This window comes from Elephas maximus, chromosome 16 (genome assembly GCF_024166365.1).
Source record: "Elephas maximus indicus isolate mEleMax1 chromosome 16, mEleMax1 primary haplotype, whole genome shotgun sequence".
In the NCBI taxonomy this organism is placed as follows: Eukaryota; Metazoa; Chordata; class Mammalia; order Proboscidea; family Elephantidae; genus Elephas; species Elephas maximus.
In genome coordinates, this window is record NC_064834.1 from 13853604 (window position 1) to 13872551 (window position 18948).

General features: G+C 50.3%; 2 protein-coding genes across 5 annotated transcripts in view; both read left to right on the forward strand.

Moving 5' to 3' along the window:
* Nucleotides 1–11540, forward strand: part of SYNPO2L (synaptopodin 2 like) — an 18258-nt gene extending 6718 nt beyond the window's left edge. For 2 of the 4 annotated variants that reach the window (XM_049855079.1, XM_049855080.1), the window contains exons 3-5: nucleotides 1006–1157; nucleotides 1628–2142; nucleotides 5633–9977. In XM_049855079.1, the coding sequence (XP_049711036.1) occupies nucleotides 1006–1157; nucleotides 1628–2142; nucleotides 5633–7809 (2844 nt within the window). In that variant the 3' untranslated portion in view covers nucleotides 7810–9977. Of the gene's footprint in view, nucleotides 1–1005; nucleotides 1158–1627; nucleotides 2143–3245; nucleotides 3470–5632; nucleotides 9978–11466 lie in introns of those variants that run through there. The other 2 variants (XM_049855081.1, XM_049855082.1) reach the window with 2 other exon arrangements.
* Nucleotides 11480–17982, forward strand: MYOZ1 (myozenin 1). Its single transcript, XM_049855085.1, has 6 exons — nucleotides 11480–11567; nucleotides 12731–12821; nucleotides 13739–13917; nucleotides 15716–16001; nucleotides 16362–16527; nucleotides 17486–17982. Exons 2-6 carry the CDS (start codon nucleotides 12749–12751, stop codon nucleotides 17715–17717), a joined length of 936 nt encoding a protein of 311 aa, XP_049711042.1. The 5' UTR covers nucleotides 11480–11567; nucleotides 12731–12748; the 3' UTR covers nucleotides 17718–17982.
* Nucleotides 17983–18948: the final 966 nt, after the last annotated feature.

Consider the following 18948-nt stretch of genomic DNA (forward strand, 5'->3'; position numbering starts at 1 on the left):
ATTGCCAAGCCTTTCTTCCAAGGTGCTTCTGTGTGGACCAACTCGTACGTCCAACTTTTCGGTTAGCAGCCTAGTGCGTTAACCGTTTGCACCATCCAAGGACTCCTTTATCTCACCAGGCAAGACTTTTTAGGTGCAGGGGGGTGGGAGTATGGTGAGATCTGGCCTTTGAGATGAAGTCATTACTCTTTTGGTTTCACCCTGTAGACACTGCCACTGACCTCTTTTGCCTCAGTTTTCTCAACTGTAAAATATGGGTAATAATAGTACCAACTTCATAGATAAGGATTAAAAACAATAATGCATGTAGATTGCTTAGCGCAGTACCTGACATTCAGTACGCATTCAATAAGTGGTAGCCACTATTACTATTATGGAGCCCTAATGGTGCAGTGGTTAAGAGCTTGGCTGCTAACCAAAAGACTGGCAGTTTGAATCTACCAGCCACTCTTTGGAAACCCTCTGGAGCAGTTCTACTCTGTCCTGTAGGGTCGGAATTGACTTAACAGCAATGGGTTTGGGTTTTTTTTTTTTTTTATCACTATTATTATTCCTTTAACATATGTACGTGTGTGTACACAAGGCACACATATATATACACCATCACAATCTGCAGAAATCTGGCTAGCCTCCCTCTGATCTGGAATATTGTTCTAACATCTTGACTATATAGATAATGGCACCTGAATTCCAAGGCCTAGAAGATAACTATTGGCCAGTGTAGACATTGCCCTTGGAGGAAAAACCTGGGATACAACCACCATAGCTAGTACCTCCCCCATGCAGTTTTCCCCAAGCCTCTTTCCTTCCTACCTTCCCTTATACAATATGTTACTCCCTCCAATTTGCACCTTCCTCCCTCGAGGCAGCCCTATGCCCCCTCCAAACCCTTTCTTACCCTGCAAAGTAAAACCCCCTCCATCCACACAGAGTCCTTCCTGTCTTAACTCCTTTCATTCTATTCCATTTGGAGCCTTCCCTCATCTACGATCTCTTCCTTCTCAGATTCGAAGACGGAGCCAGGCTGGCAGAGCAGGACTCCGAGAAAGAGACCAGCTCTTGGCCATCAATGGGGTCTCCTGCACCAGTCTCTCTCATGCCAGTGCCATGAGCCTTGTTGATGCATCAGGGAACCAGCTTGTCCTCACTGTGCGGCGGTATGGAGCCCCCACCCTCCTGGCCTCCTAATCCAGGCCTCCCCTTCAGGGCTTCCATTGCCTCTTTCAGCTCTACATTTCACTGGCCTGGCTTTAGCAGCTTGCAAGTGCCAGTTTCCATTTGTGTGTTTGTGCTAGAGTGTAGATGTTCATGTATGCCTCCCAAGGGGCTTGAATGTGTGTGCAATTAAGGGATGAGTATGCCAAATGGATACATGAGTTAGCAGTCATACTTCAACACTTGGCCTGTCTCCACCTCATCTTGTCTTAGTCTAAGCCCGTTTCTACTCACAGCCCTCCAAGCACGTTTGCCTCCTGGTTTGTCTTCAGATCTTTGCTATTCCCAGATCATTCATTCCACCTGCACTCCAGTCCCCTCTCCTCCTTCTATCTCCTTCCCCCAATCTCTTCCAGACCTCTCTGTCAGTCACTTGCCCCATCTCTCAAATTCTGACATCTTTCCTATCCAGGGTAGGGGATGAAGGGCCTGTGCGATCTCCATCCCCTGGTGAGCTTCAGGTGCTGTCACCCTTGTCTCCACTGAGTCCCGAGCCCCCTGGTGCTCCAGTCCCCCAGTCTCTGCAGCCTGGAAGCCTTCGCTCACCTCCTGACAGTGAGGCTTACTATGGAGAGACAGACAGTGATGCTGATGGCCCTGCCACCCAGGAGAAGCCCCGCCGACCTCGCCGCCGAGGCCCCACGAGGCCAACCCCTCCAGGAGCTCCACCTGATGAGGTCTACCTATCTGACAGTCCTGCAGAGCCAGCCCCTGCCGTCCCTGGCCTTCCTAGCCAGGGTGACAGCCGTGTGAGCTCCCCATCTTGGGAGGACGTGGCAGCCCTTCAGCCACCCCCAGAAGAGGCCTTGCTGTTGCCCCATGGACCCCTCCGGCCTGGTCCTCACCTCATTCCTATGGTGGGGCCTGTTCCCCACCCAGTGGCAGAAGATCTTACCACCACGTACGCCCAGAAGGCCAAGCAAGCCAGTGAGTGCCTGAACCCCTTCTTCCCAACCAGGATCCTTCAAACTGGGCCCTAAATTTACCCCCCACCCCCCATAACTCTACATTCTGCCTCACTCTTCTCTTGGAGATAGTCTTGGGACAAGTAGAGAAGAGTGATGACTGGGAGAGGAAAATAACTTTTCTCCTGGTCCCTATTATTTTGGCTGTTTGAACCAGTGTGGCAAAAAGGCACAGATAGTTCAACCTAACCCAGGAACAGGGTAGGTAAAGAAGTTGGAAAGAAGGCATGAGTAGATGTAAGGTTTGATTTTTGCTCTTGTTATTATTATTTTGCTATGTGTCAGGATAGGGGTGAAGGTAGTCTGTGGACACGGGGCTGGGGAATGTTTGGAAGCAGAACAGGGCTACAGGAGCAGGGCAGGGCTACTGGGGCACTTGAGTGTTATTTTCAGGTATGGCATCAGAGCTACTTTTGACATTTGTAAGTTCAGTTAGGATTCCTGGGGACTGTGAGACTAGGGGATGATCAGGTGATCCCTAGGAAGTGGTAGAGGGGAGGACTCTTTAGCTCCTTATCTCAGGCAAGAATGTAGGCCTGGGCAGAAAAAGCCAGTTCCACTTATCTCAGGCTCTTTGCTATTTTTGATGTGAGCTACAGAACAAGGTCTAAGAGTGAACTTTCTCCCTGCACCATGCCCCTCATACCCCTCCCACAGAGACTTTTCGCTCACTTCAGAAACCTCAGGATTGCCCCTCTACTTCTTATCTCTCTTCCCTCCCCTCCTCTCCTCCATTCTGATTCCCGAGCCATAGGATTTTGTGTTTCTAAGTCTGGAATAAAGGCTAACAACACCATGGTTTAGAGTCTGACATCTCTGAAAATGTCCAAGACTCCACAAAGAAATTCCAGATGTAAGCCCAGGATCCCATGCTTATCCACAATTCTCCTTTTAGCACAGCCCCCCTTCCCATCATGCTGGGTGAGGGTGTAGTTAGTGGCTCAGGAATATTTTTAGCCAAGCAGACCTCATTGTCAAATGGGGTGGGGTAGGGGGAAGGGTAGGCAGGTGCCAATGTCCATCACACCAGGGCTTGTGGGGCAGCCGAGAGAAGGGAGGGGGCCAGGCTCCAAAAATAGCACAGTGAGCTCATTCAGCTGCCAGCTCTGGGGACCAGACAAAGGGGCTTTAAAAGGCGTGGGGGGTGCCTCAAGCTGGTCCTGCTCCAGCCAACACTGCCTTTCCCGGCATGGAGACCTTTGAGCCCCTCAGCCAAGAGCCTCTCAGCCAAGCCAGCTGTGACAAAGCCCCAGGCCCAGATCCTGAGCTCCAGGACCCATTCTATGCAGGTACTACCTTCCCATAGCCAGGGCTGTTCTGGGATTCAGAGTGGGGGAAATGTATCAGCAGTTTAGGAAGGGAGGTCTTTGGGAAAGGTCTTATTCCCTTGACCCTCCTCCTTTTTGCCTTCTCTTTCTCCTATTTTCAGGAGTTTCGCTGCTCCTTTCTAGAAAAGGCTGATGCATGGCCACTTGTTGAAGTGACTTGTGATCACATGGGTGATAGACAACTCATGGGGAGAGTGTGTACATGAGAGAGAGAGGTGTGAGCACAATATGAGTACATGAAGGCATGTGTGTGCGAGTCTGTGGGAGTAGAGAAGATGTGTGTGAACAAGAAAGTGTCCATAAACTTGTGTAGCTAGTGTCAAGAGGATAGTAATGGCTGGTCATAGTAGGCCTTAGCACCGTGTTGAGTGCTAAACTTACCTACATTATCTCACTTACACCTCATAGCAACTCTGTGAGGTAGCCATTATCATCCTCATTTACAGATGAGGAAACTGCTCTTCAGCAAGGTGAAGTAAACCCCACTGCCGTCGAGTCGATTCCGACTCATAGCGACCCTATAGGACAGAGTAGAACTGCCCCACAGAGTTTCCAAGGAGCACCTGGCAGGTTCGAACTGCTGACCTTTTGGTTAGCAGCCATAGCACTTAACCACTACACCACCAGGGTTTCCAAGGTGAAATAACACCCCCAATATTTCAGAACCAAAAATCTTGGAGAGCCTGGATTTGAACTGAACCCTGATTCCAGAGCCTGTATTTCCATTCACAGCACTATTCTGTTATAAACGTTACAATAAGAGGCGTGAGAGCCCTAATTAGAAAGGAGCTTGGTTGGTATCTTGAGTGGGAAGTAGATGGAATTTAAAGAATTTTTCAGGAACTGAGGACTATGGACCAGAGAGTACTGATGTCCAAAGCAGGGTTCCAGCAGCAGGGCAGCCACTCCCATTTCCTGGCCCCACCTTCCAAGGCCCCACATGGTATGGAAAGCCCTGCCCTGGCTCCCTTTAGCACACACTCCCTGCGTGCCTGCCTGGGAGTCACTGCCCACACTCACTACCTAGAGGGGTTGAAAAAGAGTGGATAGCTCTGACCTTCAAAGAAACCCACCCACTCCAGCTTGGGAGAAAGGAGAGTATATTTAGCTGGCAACCTTGAGGTGTCCTATTATTTGGAGGGTTAGTTTGGAGAGCAACCCTCTGGCTTTTCCTGCATCTTGGATCTGAGACTACCCCTGGCTGTGAGTAGGAGGGGCGTGAGGCACAGAGAGATGTTCTGGTGGTTGGAAAGGAAAATCAGCTCCGAAGTTTTGTCCTGTTAGGAACAGTCTCTTCAGAGGGAACTCTGGGAAGAAGGGCCACCAGGAATGTGTCTGTGTTGGAGTGTTTGAGTAAGCCTGTGTTCTTGTGGGCACGTGTGAATTTACATATCTGTATGGTTTTGGGTATGTGAACATGAACATGTGAGCTAGGGTAAATGTGAATGACAGGAAGTACACATGAGTAAATGTACCCATCCTGGCTTTCACTAGGCCAATATTCTTGCTGGAATGATGTGTGATGGTCATTTCTATGAATGTTTGTATATAATGTGTGCTGCATGATGGAGGTGGCAACGTGAATGAAAATCCTCATTGCTAAGGATCCTTTGTGGCCTTATCCTAGGGGTAGGGGGTGGGAAGAGGGGCTGTTTCCAAGGGGTTCAAACTTTGTGAGAAGTCTCCTAACATGGCCTCTGTCTCTATGGTGGGAGAAACATGTCCCTTCTCATCTCTGACCTGTCCTGTCTCCCTTCTTACTATGAGGAGTGACATCTCCCCTCCATTGCCAGCTAGGAATGGAGGGAGGCAGAGGAGGAATGTGTGTGGCCGGGGTAAGAGCATATCTCTGAGAAGACAGGAATGGAGGAGAGGGAAGAGAGGATAGGAGGAGGGCTGTGGTCAATGCAGTGTTGGGACAGTCAGCTGGACTCTGCCTTCTCTTCAGCTGTCCTTAATTTCACCTTTCACCCTGCACTCTGCCCCCAAGTCAGAGAACTTTGCCACAGACAGGAGACATTGTAGGTTGGCCGGTGAAAAGACGGGGAGCCTGACGGAGCTGGGAAACAGGACTAGAAGAGGTTGGGGAAGCCCGCTGACTATTTTCTCTCCTGGCCTCCTCAGAACTGCAACGTGCAGAGAGCCTCCAGGAGAAGAGCGTGAAGGAGGCCAAGACCAAATGCCGGACAATTGCATCCCTGCTAACCGCCGCCCCCAACCCCCACTCCAAGGGAGTGCTTATGTTTAAGAAACGGCGGCAGAGAGCCAAGAAGTATACGCTAGTGAGTTTTGGAGCTGCAGCTGGGACAGGAGCTGAAGGGGAGGAGGACGGTGTACCCCCGACCAGTGAGTCTGAGCTGGACGAAGAGGCCTTCTCCGACGCCCGCAGCCTCACCAATCAGTCTGACTGGGACAGCCCCTATCTGGACATGGAGCGGGCCAGGCCAGGTTCAGGTGCAGCAGAGGGCCAGGGCCCCGGGCTTGGAGGGCAGCTGACTGAGGCCTCCGGGAGAGGGGTCCAGCTCTTTGAACAGCAGCGCCAGCGCGCAGCCTCCATCACCCAGGAGCTGGCCCAGGATGGCCCACCAGCCATGCTCAACGGGAAGGGCCTGCAGTCACCCCCTCGGGCCCAGAGTGCGCCCCCGGAGGCGGCTGTGCTCCCACCTAGCCCTTTGCCGGCCCTTGGGGCCAGCCCCAGACCCTTTCTTCCTGGTGGTGGAGCCCCTTCCCCATCTCCTGGTATCTTTAACCGGTCAGCCAGGCCATTTACCCCAGGTTTACAAGGGCAGCGGCCAGGTACCACCTCAGTTATTTTCCGGCCCCTAGCCCCCAAGAGGGCGAATGAAAACCTGGGAGGCCTCAGCCCCGCCCCACCCCCCTTCCTGTCCTCTCCACCGGGGCCCACTCCTTTGCCCAGCTTCACCCCAGGGGTTCCCAGTTACGTGCCAGCCTCCGGTTCTCCCAGCACTCCGCGCTCCTCGGGCCCCGTGACGGCCACCAGCTCCCTGTACATCCCAGCTCCCAGTCGGCCTGTTACTCCAGGCGGAGCCCCAGAGCCCCCCACTTCCACTAGTGCAGCCGCCATGACCTCCACGGCTTCTATCTTCCTATCGGCACCTCTGCGGCCAGCTGCACGCCCAGAGGCGCCAGTCCCGGGCCCAGCTGCCCCTGAGGCCCCCAGCGCACGGGAGCAGCGCATCTCGGTGCCAGCCGCCCGCACCGGCATCCTGCAGGAGGCCCGGCGCCGGGGGACTCGGAAGCAGATGTTCCGACCGGGAAAGGAGGAGACGAAGAACTCGCCCAACCCCGAGCTACTGTCGCTGGTGCAGAACCTGGATGAAAAACCCCGGGCCGGGGGTGCGGAATCTGGTCCCGAGGAGGACCTTCTGAGCCTCGGGGCTGAAGCCTGCAACTTCATGCAGCCACCAGGGGGCAGGAGTTACAAGACCCCGCCTCCCGCGACACCTAAAACCCCGCCTCCGATGGCTCCCAAGACTCCACCCCCTAGGACTGCTAAGACTCCACCCCCGATAGCTCCTAAACCCCAATCTCGAGGGCTCCTTGATGGGCTGATGAATGGGGGAGTCCCTTTGTCTGGAACCCCTGAGCCACCAAGGCTACAGGGCAGGGGTGGGGAGCTGTTTGCCAAGCGGCAGAGCCGTGCAGACAGGTATGTTGTGGAAGCTACACCTGGTGCTGGCCTTGGCCCTGGCCCAGGGCCCAGAAGCCCTTCTCCTACTCCTTCACTGCCCCCATCCTGGAAATATTCCCCCAATATCCGTGCTCCACCTCCTATTGCTTACAACCCACTGCTCTCACCCTTTTTCCCTCAGGCTGCCCGAACTCTCCCGACTAAGGCTCAGTCCCAGGGACCTCGGGCAACCCCCAAGCAGGGCATCAAAGGTATTGATTTCATGAGGCACCAGCCCTACCAACTTAAAACCTCCATGTTCTGTTTTGATGAGGTTCCCCCGACTCCAGGCCCCACCGCTTCAGGGCCCCCTAAAACTGCCCGAGTCCAGGAGATCCGCAGATTTTCCACTCCGGCGCCCCAGCCCACTGCAGAGCCCCTGGCCGCCACAGTGCTTGCCCCACGAGCAGCCACTACACTGGATGAGCCTATCTGGAGGGCAGAGCTGGCCTCAGCCCCTGCCCCTATCCCAACCCCGACTCCAGAGTCTCCCAGGGGCCTTGGAGCCTCCCCCAGCTCCTGTGGCTTCCAGGTAGCCAGGCCCAAGTTCTCGGCCACCAGAACAGGATTGCAGGCTCAGGTGTGGAGGCCTGGGGCAGGACACCAGTGAGCAGAGCACAGCTCCCAGGACCAAGGAGAGGTGGGACATCCTGTTCCTAAAGTTGCTACTCCTGTACCATCACACCTCCCCTCTCAGGCGTCTGGAGGCTAAGGGTCCCTCCTGCCACAGATAGTTTTGGAGTTAGTGTCCCATCCCCCAGCTTCCTGCTCACTCTCTTTGTCTCTGTATTTCCTTGCTGGGATCTCTCTCTGTCTTTATCTCCAGGTCTGTCCTCCCACACTCTTGCACTGCATCTATGTTTCTCTACATTTGTGCTTTTCTCCGTGGGCCTGGTTTTAATGGGAAACACTGGTGGCATAGTGGTTAAGAGCTAAGGCTGCTAACCAAAAGGTCGGCAGTTTGAATCTACTAGAAGCTCCTTGGAAGCTCTATGGGGCAGTTCTACTCTGTCCTATAGGGTTGTTTTAACATTCAGTGAGAAGTACAAGGGACGTTACCACTGGAACCTCAGGCAAGATGCTCACCACCAGACAGACAGCAAAGGGACTGAACTGATGCCTGTTTGCAATCAGTCCCTCCCTATTCCTCGCTCTTCTTTCCCAAGCTTGGCTGGCATATACCTAGGAATGTGTGTGTGCGTGTGTGTATGTGCAAATGTGCGTGTGCACAGATGAGCTCTTCTAAGGCAAGAGTAAGAGGGGAGGTCTAAATAAAGGTCCCACCTGGGTCTTACCCTTGCACTGATGAGCGAAGGGTCAGATATTATTCCCACATGGAATGTCCAGTCTGGAGAGAGATTCACTGGAGAATAACTCCTCAGAGACCAGCATCTGCAGCAGGTGTACAGCATCTAGTGAAACTTATGGGGTATGAGGATATTGAAGGGCCGGGACACCTTGCATGGGCTGTTATAGCAGATAGACCAAGAATAGGACTAAGAATTCTATTCCTCAGGATTTCAGAAAATTTGCAACCTGAGAAGCCCACGCTGAAAAACCTAGCATCCAGGAAGTGATAAAACATGAAATTTCCTCTGAGAATGAGCAAATCCTTGGCTTCTGAGCCTAAGACAGAAAGGAGGGAGAAAGGAGCCAGGGTGTGGAAAGTGAGGCAGAAACCAGGAGCAGAACAGAAACAAGTGGAATGGATTGAGCCATAGACGGGAGCAGGGTGCAGAGCACGGGAGAGCGCCATGTGGGCAGAGAATGCAGTTGAGTAACAAGAAACCAACGGCATGCAGGGAAGGGATTGGGGAAAACTTGAGGGAGAAGAATGTATTTGTCAGCATAGTGAAGGGGAATGATGGTCGGAGGCGGTGAGGCTGCGTGCAGAGTGCTGAAAGAACAGCTGGAGTCTGTGCTACCTTCGAGTCTGTCCCTTAGTCTGTCTTCTGCAGCTTGTCATGACGACCTGGGAAAGGACAGAGAAAGACCCAGAGTCAACCCCTCCTTTTATTCCCAGCCTGTCCTTCAGAGCCCTAGCTCTTGTTCCTTTCCAGCTTCAGGCCCTGGTCTCTGATCCTGGAGGGGTATGGACTCCCCTCTCACCTTGGCCATCACTAGCCACGTTTGCTGCTTGATCTGGAAATTGATCGTTGCCTTTGCTTATTAGGTGTGAGTCACGGTACTTTGTTTTGTGCACAATAAACTCATGCCCCATACCTTCTGTTGCTGTCGTCTCTTCTACTTTTATACCCAAATCCTGATCTTGATATTCTCTGACCCATCCCCCTAATCTGATTCCTGCACTCCCTCTCCCATTCCTGCTATCCCATTTTTCACCCTTCATCCCCAATTTCCATTTAGCCACCTCCACCACTCCCCTTGGTTTCTTCTCCCCACATTCTCCATCCAGGTTCTCCCCATTTCCAGTCCCTGCTCCACACTTCCCAGGCATGGCCTCCGCGTACAAAACTGAGAAGTTGGAAAGGCCCTCTGAGCCTTTTGCCATTAACATTTCCTAGCTCCCCAGGGGAAGCAAGCATGCTAAACAGTCTCTGGGAATTAAATGGCTGGGGGTGAAAATGGGATGGGTGAGGGAAGAAGGAGAGAAAGGTGGGTCAGTGTGGATTTAGACTAGTTAAATCGCCAGAGGCAGGCTGCAATAAAAGCCTTCTGAGACGGAAAGTGCCACTGTTCCAATTGTACCGGCAGGGGGCATGCTGATGCCTATAACCAGACCCAGAACACTGATACTCTCAAGTACATAAAGACCAAAAACCAAACCCATTGCCATGGAGTCAATTCCAACTCACAGCGACTCTACAGGACAGAGTACTCAAGTACACATTAAAAAAAAAAAAAAAAAAAAAAAATTTTTTTTTTTTTTTTATAGCCTCTGAGAATTCCAAGGGAAGAGTCTAGGGAGAGCATTAGGCTGCATCTTCTGTCTTCACTTACCTCAGTAGTTTTAGGTACTCAGGCGTAGATAAACAATCAAAATTTTGGTTTTTGTTTTTTGAGGGGAGGGTGGTGAGGATGATGAAATCACCTTTTGCTATTTATGTTTTTTTTTTCTTCTAATTGCTTCCTTGGGTTGGGACGGACTAGAGGGCAGAAGGCGAAAGATCCGGAGGCACAACTGGTCTGGGACAGGACCAATGAGAAGGGGAGGAGGACTTCTCAGCCCCTAGCCTGAACCTGAAGAGTACAGAATGGGAGAAGGGATTGGACAGACAGAGTGGAGAGCTCATAGAGGGACGGAGGTGTCTGGGAACTTCAAAAGCCACTTCCTTAGCCACCTGCAACAGGGTGGGGTGGCTACAGCAGCAGCTGGTTCCAGAACCTGAGCAAAAGGTGGAGGAGGAGCCAGGATGTTCACGCAGCTACTAAGGAAGGGAATGGGAAATGTCATCCTTCCCCCAAATGGGCTCTCAAGCTTATGCCCCTGCCCAGACTCTCCTTTTGAACAGTATAATGGGACAGCCCGGAGCCTATGGGCTATGTGCACCCTTTGAAGGAAGTCCCAGAGGGTAAGGCCCTGGGTGCTTCTCTGGGGTATATCAACATCTGTCCTGTAGGGTGGGCTGAACAGAGCTCCCCCAAATGGGCAGATCCAAGTGTTCACTTGTTCTTAGAACTGCCAGAGTTTAAGGGGAAAGAAAATGGAGTGATGTGGACGGAAGGATTGGCCAAGCCTTCCCCACATCATCCCTGACTGCCTACAAGCATTGGGTTTGGTTAAATTGATCCCTTATCCTGCCAAGATCTGGCCCTCAGCAGAGAAAGACCAACCCCTCCAGGAACTTTAAAAGAGCGGATTCTATTGCGAACAGATGTTCGTCCCCTTCCCAAACATAGCACCTTAAGCCCTCCTACCCCCAAATACACCCACAGGTCCCTCCAGCTCCTGCCTAAATTGGCTCTGGGTGGCCCTCAGGACACGTTCTCCAGGATCTCTCTCTCCCTCTCTGAATTCCTATCCACTACTTGCTGCCTCCTTCCTCTCCTTCCGTCTTCAGTTTCTCCCTGAATGCTTTCCTAGATCTGTCTCCAAATGCCAAGGGAAGGGGAGCTCCCCCTAGGCAGGCTGATCCCTGGCTCAGACAGCTCACTGGGAGAATCCCAAAGGCCTTTTCTCCCCTTCAGGAGCCTCTGGGCAAGGAGGGCGGGATCTTGGTTCCAGGGTCTCAGTACCCCCGGTGCCATTTGAGCTGCTTACACTCATCGTCTCTATTAATAACCACCCTCCCTCCCCCACTGTCAGTGCTGCCCCCACGCCTGTCCATCTCGGGTTCTCGGTCATAGCAGCTCAGTCCTCCAAAGCTGCTGGACCCCAGGGAGAGCTGACCACTGCCTGAGCAACTGGTAAGTCCACCTCTATGGCCAGAGGGGCTGGAGTCCACTCTGCTTACTTCTGTGTGTGTCTGCAGTTGTTAGTTTTCATCCTACGTGAGTGCCCCCCATCTATGCTCAGCTCTCAGCTGTCCAATTCAGGGGTGCCACAGAGAGTTGAAAAGAGATAGATCCAGGAGGTTGGAGGGAACAGAAATATTGGGAGAGGCACTGGAGGAATAGGGGGTCCAAGAGGCTGATGGAAAAAAGAATCTGGGAGGGGCTGAGAGAGGTGCAGGGAGAGTCCATTTAGTGTTTCCTGGACTCTGGCCTCAGTAGACCCCACCAAGCTGGTAGAGTTGCAGACGTATTTGTGAGGCAGGACTCAGCAGAAGAGGGGATTTTGCTAAGGGCCGGCTTCTGTTAAGGAGAAGCTGGAGTCTGTATCTATTCCCAGTTTGTTCCCCTCCACTGCTAGATCCTGTTACTATGTTCCTGTCCTCTGCAATGATATTGCTGAATTGACAGGCTCAGGGTGCAAATGTTCCCTGTCTCCCCACAACTCCAGTTCTGGGATCTGGGGTGGGGGTGGCTGAAGGGGAGCACAGCCGTGACCTTCCAGGCCCTGTTCCAGCTGGCCCAGTGGTGGACCAACAATCTCTCCTTCCTATGGAGAATGTTTTTGGCTGAATCCCCGTAACCCTGGCAGAACACTTCTCTGCCCCCCTGGGGCTTGGGGAAGATTGAGAAGAGGCCAGAGCCTGGAATCACAGCCCCAATTTGAGATCCCAACACAAATAAACATTTCAAATCATGCCAATCCAATGAGACCTGGGTGCGTTGTCTTGCCTGGGTTGCCTTTTTTTTTTATTCCCACCCCCACCCCCTGTGCTGTGTCCCTAATCCCTGCACCAGCCCTATAAAAAATAGCTCAACAGAAGTTGGTGGGAGGTAGGCAGGGGGTACATCTATATCTCCTGCCCTGCCTCCCAAGAAGGCAGAAGCTCTAAAGCAGTGGGTTTTAACCTTTTGGGGGAATCCATATTTCTTCGAGAATCTGATGAAATTTTGCCCGCTGAAGCTATTAACCACAGGTTAAGAAGTACTGCCCTGGAGTGGAAGAAGGGCTCTTTTGTAAACACTCACCCTTCCCTGTCTCTGTCATCCTTCCAACTTCCCCTTCCTGCCCTATTCAGGCTGAACCTCCCTCCACAATGCCACTGTCAGGAACCCCGGCCCCCAACAAGAAGAGGAAATCCAGCAAGCTGATAATGGAACTCTCTGGAGGTAGGGCAAGGATGCATCTACCTAGCGTGGGGACTTCTTATTAAGAGCATCCCTGAACCAAGAGTCCCAGAAATATCATAATTTTATATATGTCTTAGCCTGAAGGGATAAAAGAAATTCCAGTCCGGGACAGGGGGAAGAAAGGAAGAGGGAAAAAAGGCTGGACACTGACTACTTATCCTTCCACCCTTTTCACCTTGTAACCTGAGACAATGCTCTGCCATATTACCTAGCACAGGTCCAGGACCACTGGGCGACAGGTCAGTGGGGTGTATGTCTGAAGGTGAAAACACATATGACAGAGACTGACACAAAGAAAGAGCTCAATAAATGGGTGATTTCTCCCAGAAAAATTAATTAATTTCCTTACTTCTTTCCCCAGAAGTAGGGCTGTGGGGAAACCACATGGGTATTTCTCTTAGGGTTAGGCAGGTGTGCATGGTGTAAAGCACTCTCCCAATACCCAGAGGCTGTTGGGAGCCAGAGTTCACTGAGGGGAAGGACAGGGAAAGGAGTTAAGATAGGAGTCTGTACTTAGAGGTGGCCACCTCCACATGGGATTGACCTTTGGGCTTTCTCCCATGCCATGGTTGCCTCAGTGCTTCCACCTATAATGTTCCTTTACTCCTTCTGCCCTGTACCCCATGCCCCTCTTACTCCATCTACCTCTTTACTCAAGAATCCTTACTACCTCCATTCTGCATCCCAGGTCCCATGCTTTCACTCCAACTCCAAATCCAGGAAATCAGAAGTCAGACAATCTAGACAGAGTTTGATCAGACATCACAGACAGCACCTGTCCCCTAAGTGATCTCTGCCAGGACACACAAACTTAGTTGTGGACAGGGCCTACGACCTGAGCCCAGAAAACTCTACTTCCCTCTTCCCTTGCCTCTTCCTCCTTACCTCCCTGAAAGGTGGGCAGGAAAGCTCAGGCCTGAACCTGGGCAAGAAGATCAGTGTCCCCAGGGATGTGATGTTGGAGGAGCTGTCACTGCTCACTAACCGGGGCTCCAAGATGTTCAAACTGCGGCAGATGCGAGTGGAGAAATTTATCTATGAGAATCACCCTGATGTCTTCTCTGACAGCTCGATTGTGAGTTCTGAACCTTACTGCTGTCTCACAGCCTGGGGTAGGGCCTGAATCTCCAAAATACCACCAAACTCACCCCTCTGAAAATTCATAAACTCATTAAACCCCCAGATATACTGAATCCCCAACAGCTCCAGTGAGTTACAGCTCATCACTGAAACTCAAAAGTCTCTATCTTAGAGCTGGTGGAAGTGGGTTGGAGGTGGGAGAGAGGTACCATACCCTCAGGGAGAAAATTCCTTCCCAGTTTAGGTTAGTGGTAAAGATAGGGTTACCCATAAAATATAGAATGCTTAATTTTATATTTCAGATACATAACAGGTAACTTTTTTAATGTATGTTCCATGCAATATTTGGGACATAAAAATAAAATAAAAATGTAAGCCCAGTTAAACTTGAGTTTCATATGCATGCAAATAATTTTTAGGATAAATATGTTGTTGTTATCGGGTTCCAACTCATGGCAATCCCATGGGTACAGAGTAGAACTGCTCCACAGGGTTTTCAAGGCTGTGACCTTTCAGAGACAGATCGCCAGGCCTGTCTTCTGGCACCTCTGGGTGGGTTTGAACTGCCAACCTTTTGGCTAGTAGTTGAGTGTTTAACCATTTGCACTGCCCAGGGACTCCTAGTTTAAGTATGTCCCATGCAATATTTGGGACATATTTATACTAAAAAAATATTCATTGCATATCTGAAATTAAAATTTAGCTGGGTATCCTGTAGTTTTATTTGCCAAATCTGGTAACTCTAGAGTTTAGTTTTCATGGCCATCTCCTTCTTGAGCCATTCTTTTGTTTAAAGGGTCAGCCTTTTAATGTGACCCATTATGTGTCCCTCTTTCCTCAGGACCCCAGATGTGGGGACTGAAACTGTCCTTCTTCCAGATTCTACATCCCCTACTCAGGCTTCTTCTCCAAGGGAAAAGTAGGAGTTGGAGAATGACCAGGCACAGGATGTTAAAACTGAGAGAAGGAAGGAATCCTCTCTATTTCCTTTCCTCCTCCTCCACCTTCCTTGGGGGGTAGGAGGGAGAGTGGATATAGATGCCTACATGGGACCAGGGGCAAGAATGTTCGTCATTGACTCTTATTTACGTAGGAACAGTATAAAAATGCTGAGCCAGTCACATCTAACTTTAGGAGGCCAAAAGCCTTCTTCCCTCTCTGGGTCTGGTTACACGGGGTGGAGCATGGGGGTGTGCCTGGTGGGGTGCCCAGGAGAGCCTCCTGAAGGAGCTGGCTGGGTTATTTTTAGGCTTCATGGCAGAATCCAGTGTTGCCCTTTTGGGCGCCCTTCCCCCCATCCCAGCTACAATTTCATTGTCAGGAAGTCAGTCCTGGTTCAACAGGTATCAAGAGGAAGAGAGAGAGAGGGAGAAGAAAGTTCTGTGTTTTGGACAAGCTGAGAAGGGGAGGGGCAGAGCTCTCTATAGTTCTTCAAATTAAGGGTAGGTTCTCCATTGCCAGCCCCATCCTCTCAAATTTACCTGAGCAGGCAGAAGTCTTGGTCCTCTTTACCTTGGTAAAGATGGGAAAGGGGAGTGTGGAGAATGAGTTGCTTCCATCCTAATGAGTAACTGGAGGAATTAAGCCAAGGGGGTCCCACCTTTCAAGGAGAGTTTAGATGCTCTCAGCCAGGCTATTCACCTTCCATTCGTAGGAAGGGGGAATCTAGAGGGTTCAGTGTCTTCCAGTTGGCCATTGTCTCATCACTTCCTCCCTGTCTGTTCACATCTCTCTCTCTGTAGATTCCCCGTGTTCATCACTGTCTGTCTCCTAACTTTGTTCTCTCTTTTCAGGATCACTTTCAGAAGTTCCTTCCTACAGTGGGGGGTCAGCTGGGCACAGCTGGTCAGGAATTCTCCTACGGCAAGGGCAGTGGTGGAGGCCAGGCAGGGGGCAGCAGCTCTGCCAGACAGTATGGCTCTGACCAGCAGCACCATCGAGGCCCTGGGTCTGCATCTGGGTCTGGAACTGGGGGCACAGGTGGCCCTGGGGGCACAGGTGGCCCTGGGGGCCAGGCCAGCAGAGGAGGAGGTAGCTCAGCAGGAGGTGGCTCAGTGGGAGTTGGCGAGTCGGGAACAGGTAAGTACCCTCACCCAAGAGTAATGTTTCTGGGCCCCAAAGCAGGGATATGAGGCCTAGACTGGGTGTGGGGAGCAGGGGAGGCCAACTGAGATATCTGGGTAGATTCTCTGGGTTTGGAAATACACAGAGTTGTGTCTATTCCACCCAGAAGCCTTGTCTTTCAGTCACTTTTTCGGTTTTTCAGATCCAGTCACATATTTGACCCCAAGCTATCATTATGCTACAAACCTTAAACAATTACCAGAATATTGTACCTTTGGTCCCTTGTCCCAACCCCTAGTGAAGCGGTATAGGATTAACTTTCATTGGCTACTAACTGCTATTATTTGACCTACCTTTCTCTCCCATGGCTTCCAGGAGACCAGGCAGGTGGAGAAGGAAAACATATTACTGTGTTCAAGACCTATATTTCTCCATGGGAGCGAGCCATGGGGGTTGACGCCCAGCAGAAAGTAGAACTTGGTATTGACCTGCTGGCCTATGGGGCCAAAGCTGAACTCCCCAAATATAAGTCCTTCAACAGGTAGGAGTGGTGGGGAAGGAAGCAGATGCATTCTAGTGTGTGGGATGGAGACTTTGGTTCAAATGTTTCAGGAGGATGAAGAGGGATGAAAGGAATATGGGGGCCCTAAATGAAGGCCTTTGCTCTCACTCTAGCTCAGAGAAACAGATCAGTATGCAGAAGGAAAACAGTACTGAGAGGAAGGATCTGAATTCTAGTTCATAAGCTACTTATTAGCTATGTGGACATGGGAAAGTCACTCTCCTTCTGACCCTTGGTTGCCTCAACCATAAAATGGGAATAATGTATTACCTGTTTGAAAGCCTCCTTTGAGGATCCCTTCCATTCAAGGTCTAGGATTCCATAACTGTCCTGTGATATGATTCTGTTTCCTTATACCCTACTTTAGTAAGGCTCTAAGTACCTGTTCTCTATCTCCATAGATCATGGAGATCTGTATGAAAGCAGGATACTGAAGTATTAGAGAAGTGCTTTTGCACTGGGTCCTCTCACCCAGGCCATCCACTATCCCCTGGGGGTAGCATGGAGAGTTGGTAAAGTCTCTACATTAAAATTTAAGGTGGCCTCAAACCATTAGGTCTATAGTATATGGGGTTACTTTCTCTGAAATGCATGCTGCTCTGGGTCACAACTATTTATAAAACTATCTAGGACCCACAGAGCCCTCGTGGCTGCTAACCAACCAGCTGCTCCATGGGAGAAAAGATGTGGCAATCTGCTTCCATAAAGACTACAGCCTTGGAAACCCGATGGAGGCATCCCATAGGTTTTCTATGAGTCAGAATCGACTTGACGACAACTGGGAATTTAGGACCCACTAGCCTCCTTCTTTTATTATTAGCTTTGAGGAAACAAGCAAACCTGACGACCTCATCTTCAAAATGGGCTAACATCTCACTGATAAGGCTCTGTTCTTTTTATTCTGGTTTTTAATTAAATAATGTGTCCCCCATCTCAGGACGGCAATGCCCTACGGTGGATATGAGAAGGCTTCCAAACGCATGACCTTCCAGATGCCCAAAATTGAGCTGGGGCCCCTGCTAAGTGAACCCTTGGTCCTCTACAACCAGAACCTCTCCAACAGGCCTTCTTTCAATCGAACCCCTATTCCCTGGCTGAGCTCTGGGGAGCCTGTAGACTACAACGTGGATATCAGCATCCCCTTGGATGGAGAAACAGAGGAGCTGTGAGGTGTTTCCCCCTCTACTTTACATCAAGTTTCCCCTCTCTGGTTCTACTTTGGAGAGTGAATGCTGAGCAGGATACCCCCATGTAAATCCAGTAACCTTGTAGGAATGGAGGAAAAAGGAGGGAGAGATCTGCTTTTCCATCCTTTACTCCAAGTCCCCACTCCAAGCATCCTTCCTTTCCAACTCAGAGCTCCCTTTCCACTTACACCATATGGAACCTACTCTTTTATGGAATTTGCTCTGCCACCAGTAACAGTCAATAAATTTCAAGGAAATGAACTCATTCTTCCTCTGATATGTGAGGGCAGACGAAAGCTGAGACTAACAATGCACAGAGACTAATTAAAGTCAAACACTAAGCATTCATTACTCAGACTTCAAGACCGGACCTGAGCTCTGGTTGCTTACACACCCACACCCACATCCACACCTACGAAACCACATTCATAGGTACATACAAAACATACTTATTCAGTAGAGCATAAGACAAATACTCACGCACAAACACACGTGTTACCCCATATGTGGGCAAAGCTATTGTGCACTGTGGTTAGGAAACAGGTGTTGGTGACCCTGATGCTAGCTCTTTCTGTAGCTGATTAGAAACTGGGATAATCAGGGTTACACAATTGTCACAGAACTAGAGCATGCCATAGAGTTTCCACATGACACCAGAGTGGGCTTAGAAAAATATATGTGTCAAAGCTTACAGATTCTCAAAATGATGAAACAGAATAGGGAGCCATGTGGGATCTAGAGGGCTATGGGAGAAACCAACTATAGTTATAGTATGCCCGGCTCTGCGAGAACACAGCAAGAAAAGATCTAATGCTCACAGGGGCACCTGAGTGGTGTCCAGAAAGCACTGTGATTGGGAAGAAACCATGGGAGTCCAATAGAAATGAACAATACCTTTTTATTATTATTATTATTATTATTGATTTCAAGCATGGGACTCTCTAGAGTCCCAGACTTAATCCCATGTTCCACAAAGTAAGAGTGGTGTAGATCAGGAAGAATAAAGAGATGACTCAATAGGGTCTGGAAAAACAACTTTAGGAGAGCTTGCTAATTTTTAGCCAACTCAATGCTATGAGCTGTTAATGGTTATATTAATTTGCTAGGCTCTCCATTAAACAGATCCAATTTTAGTGAAACTTTTTTTTTTTTTTTTTAGGTTGCATGACATTTACCCTGGTCACCTTCCTTTATAACCTAAAGAATTAATTTC

Coding starts and splice junctions, on each gene's coding strand:
- MYOZ1 (XM_049855085.1), top strand. CDS start 12,749: ATGCCACTGTCAGGAACCCCGGCCCCCAACAAGAAGAGGAAATCCAGC. Junction 16,002..16,361: donor AGTTGGCGAGTCGGGAACAG/GTAAGTACCCTC, acceptor CATGGCTTCCAG/GAGACCAGGCAGGTGGAGAA. Junction 16,528..17,485: donor AAATATAAGTCCTTCAACAG/GTAGGAGTGGTG, acceptor CCCCCATCTCAG/GACGGCAATGCCCTACGGTG.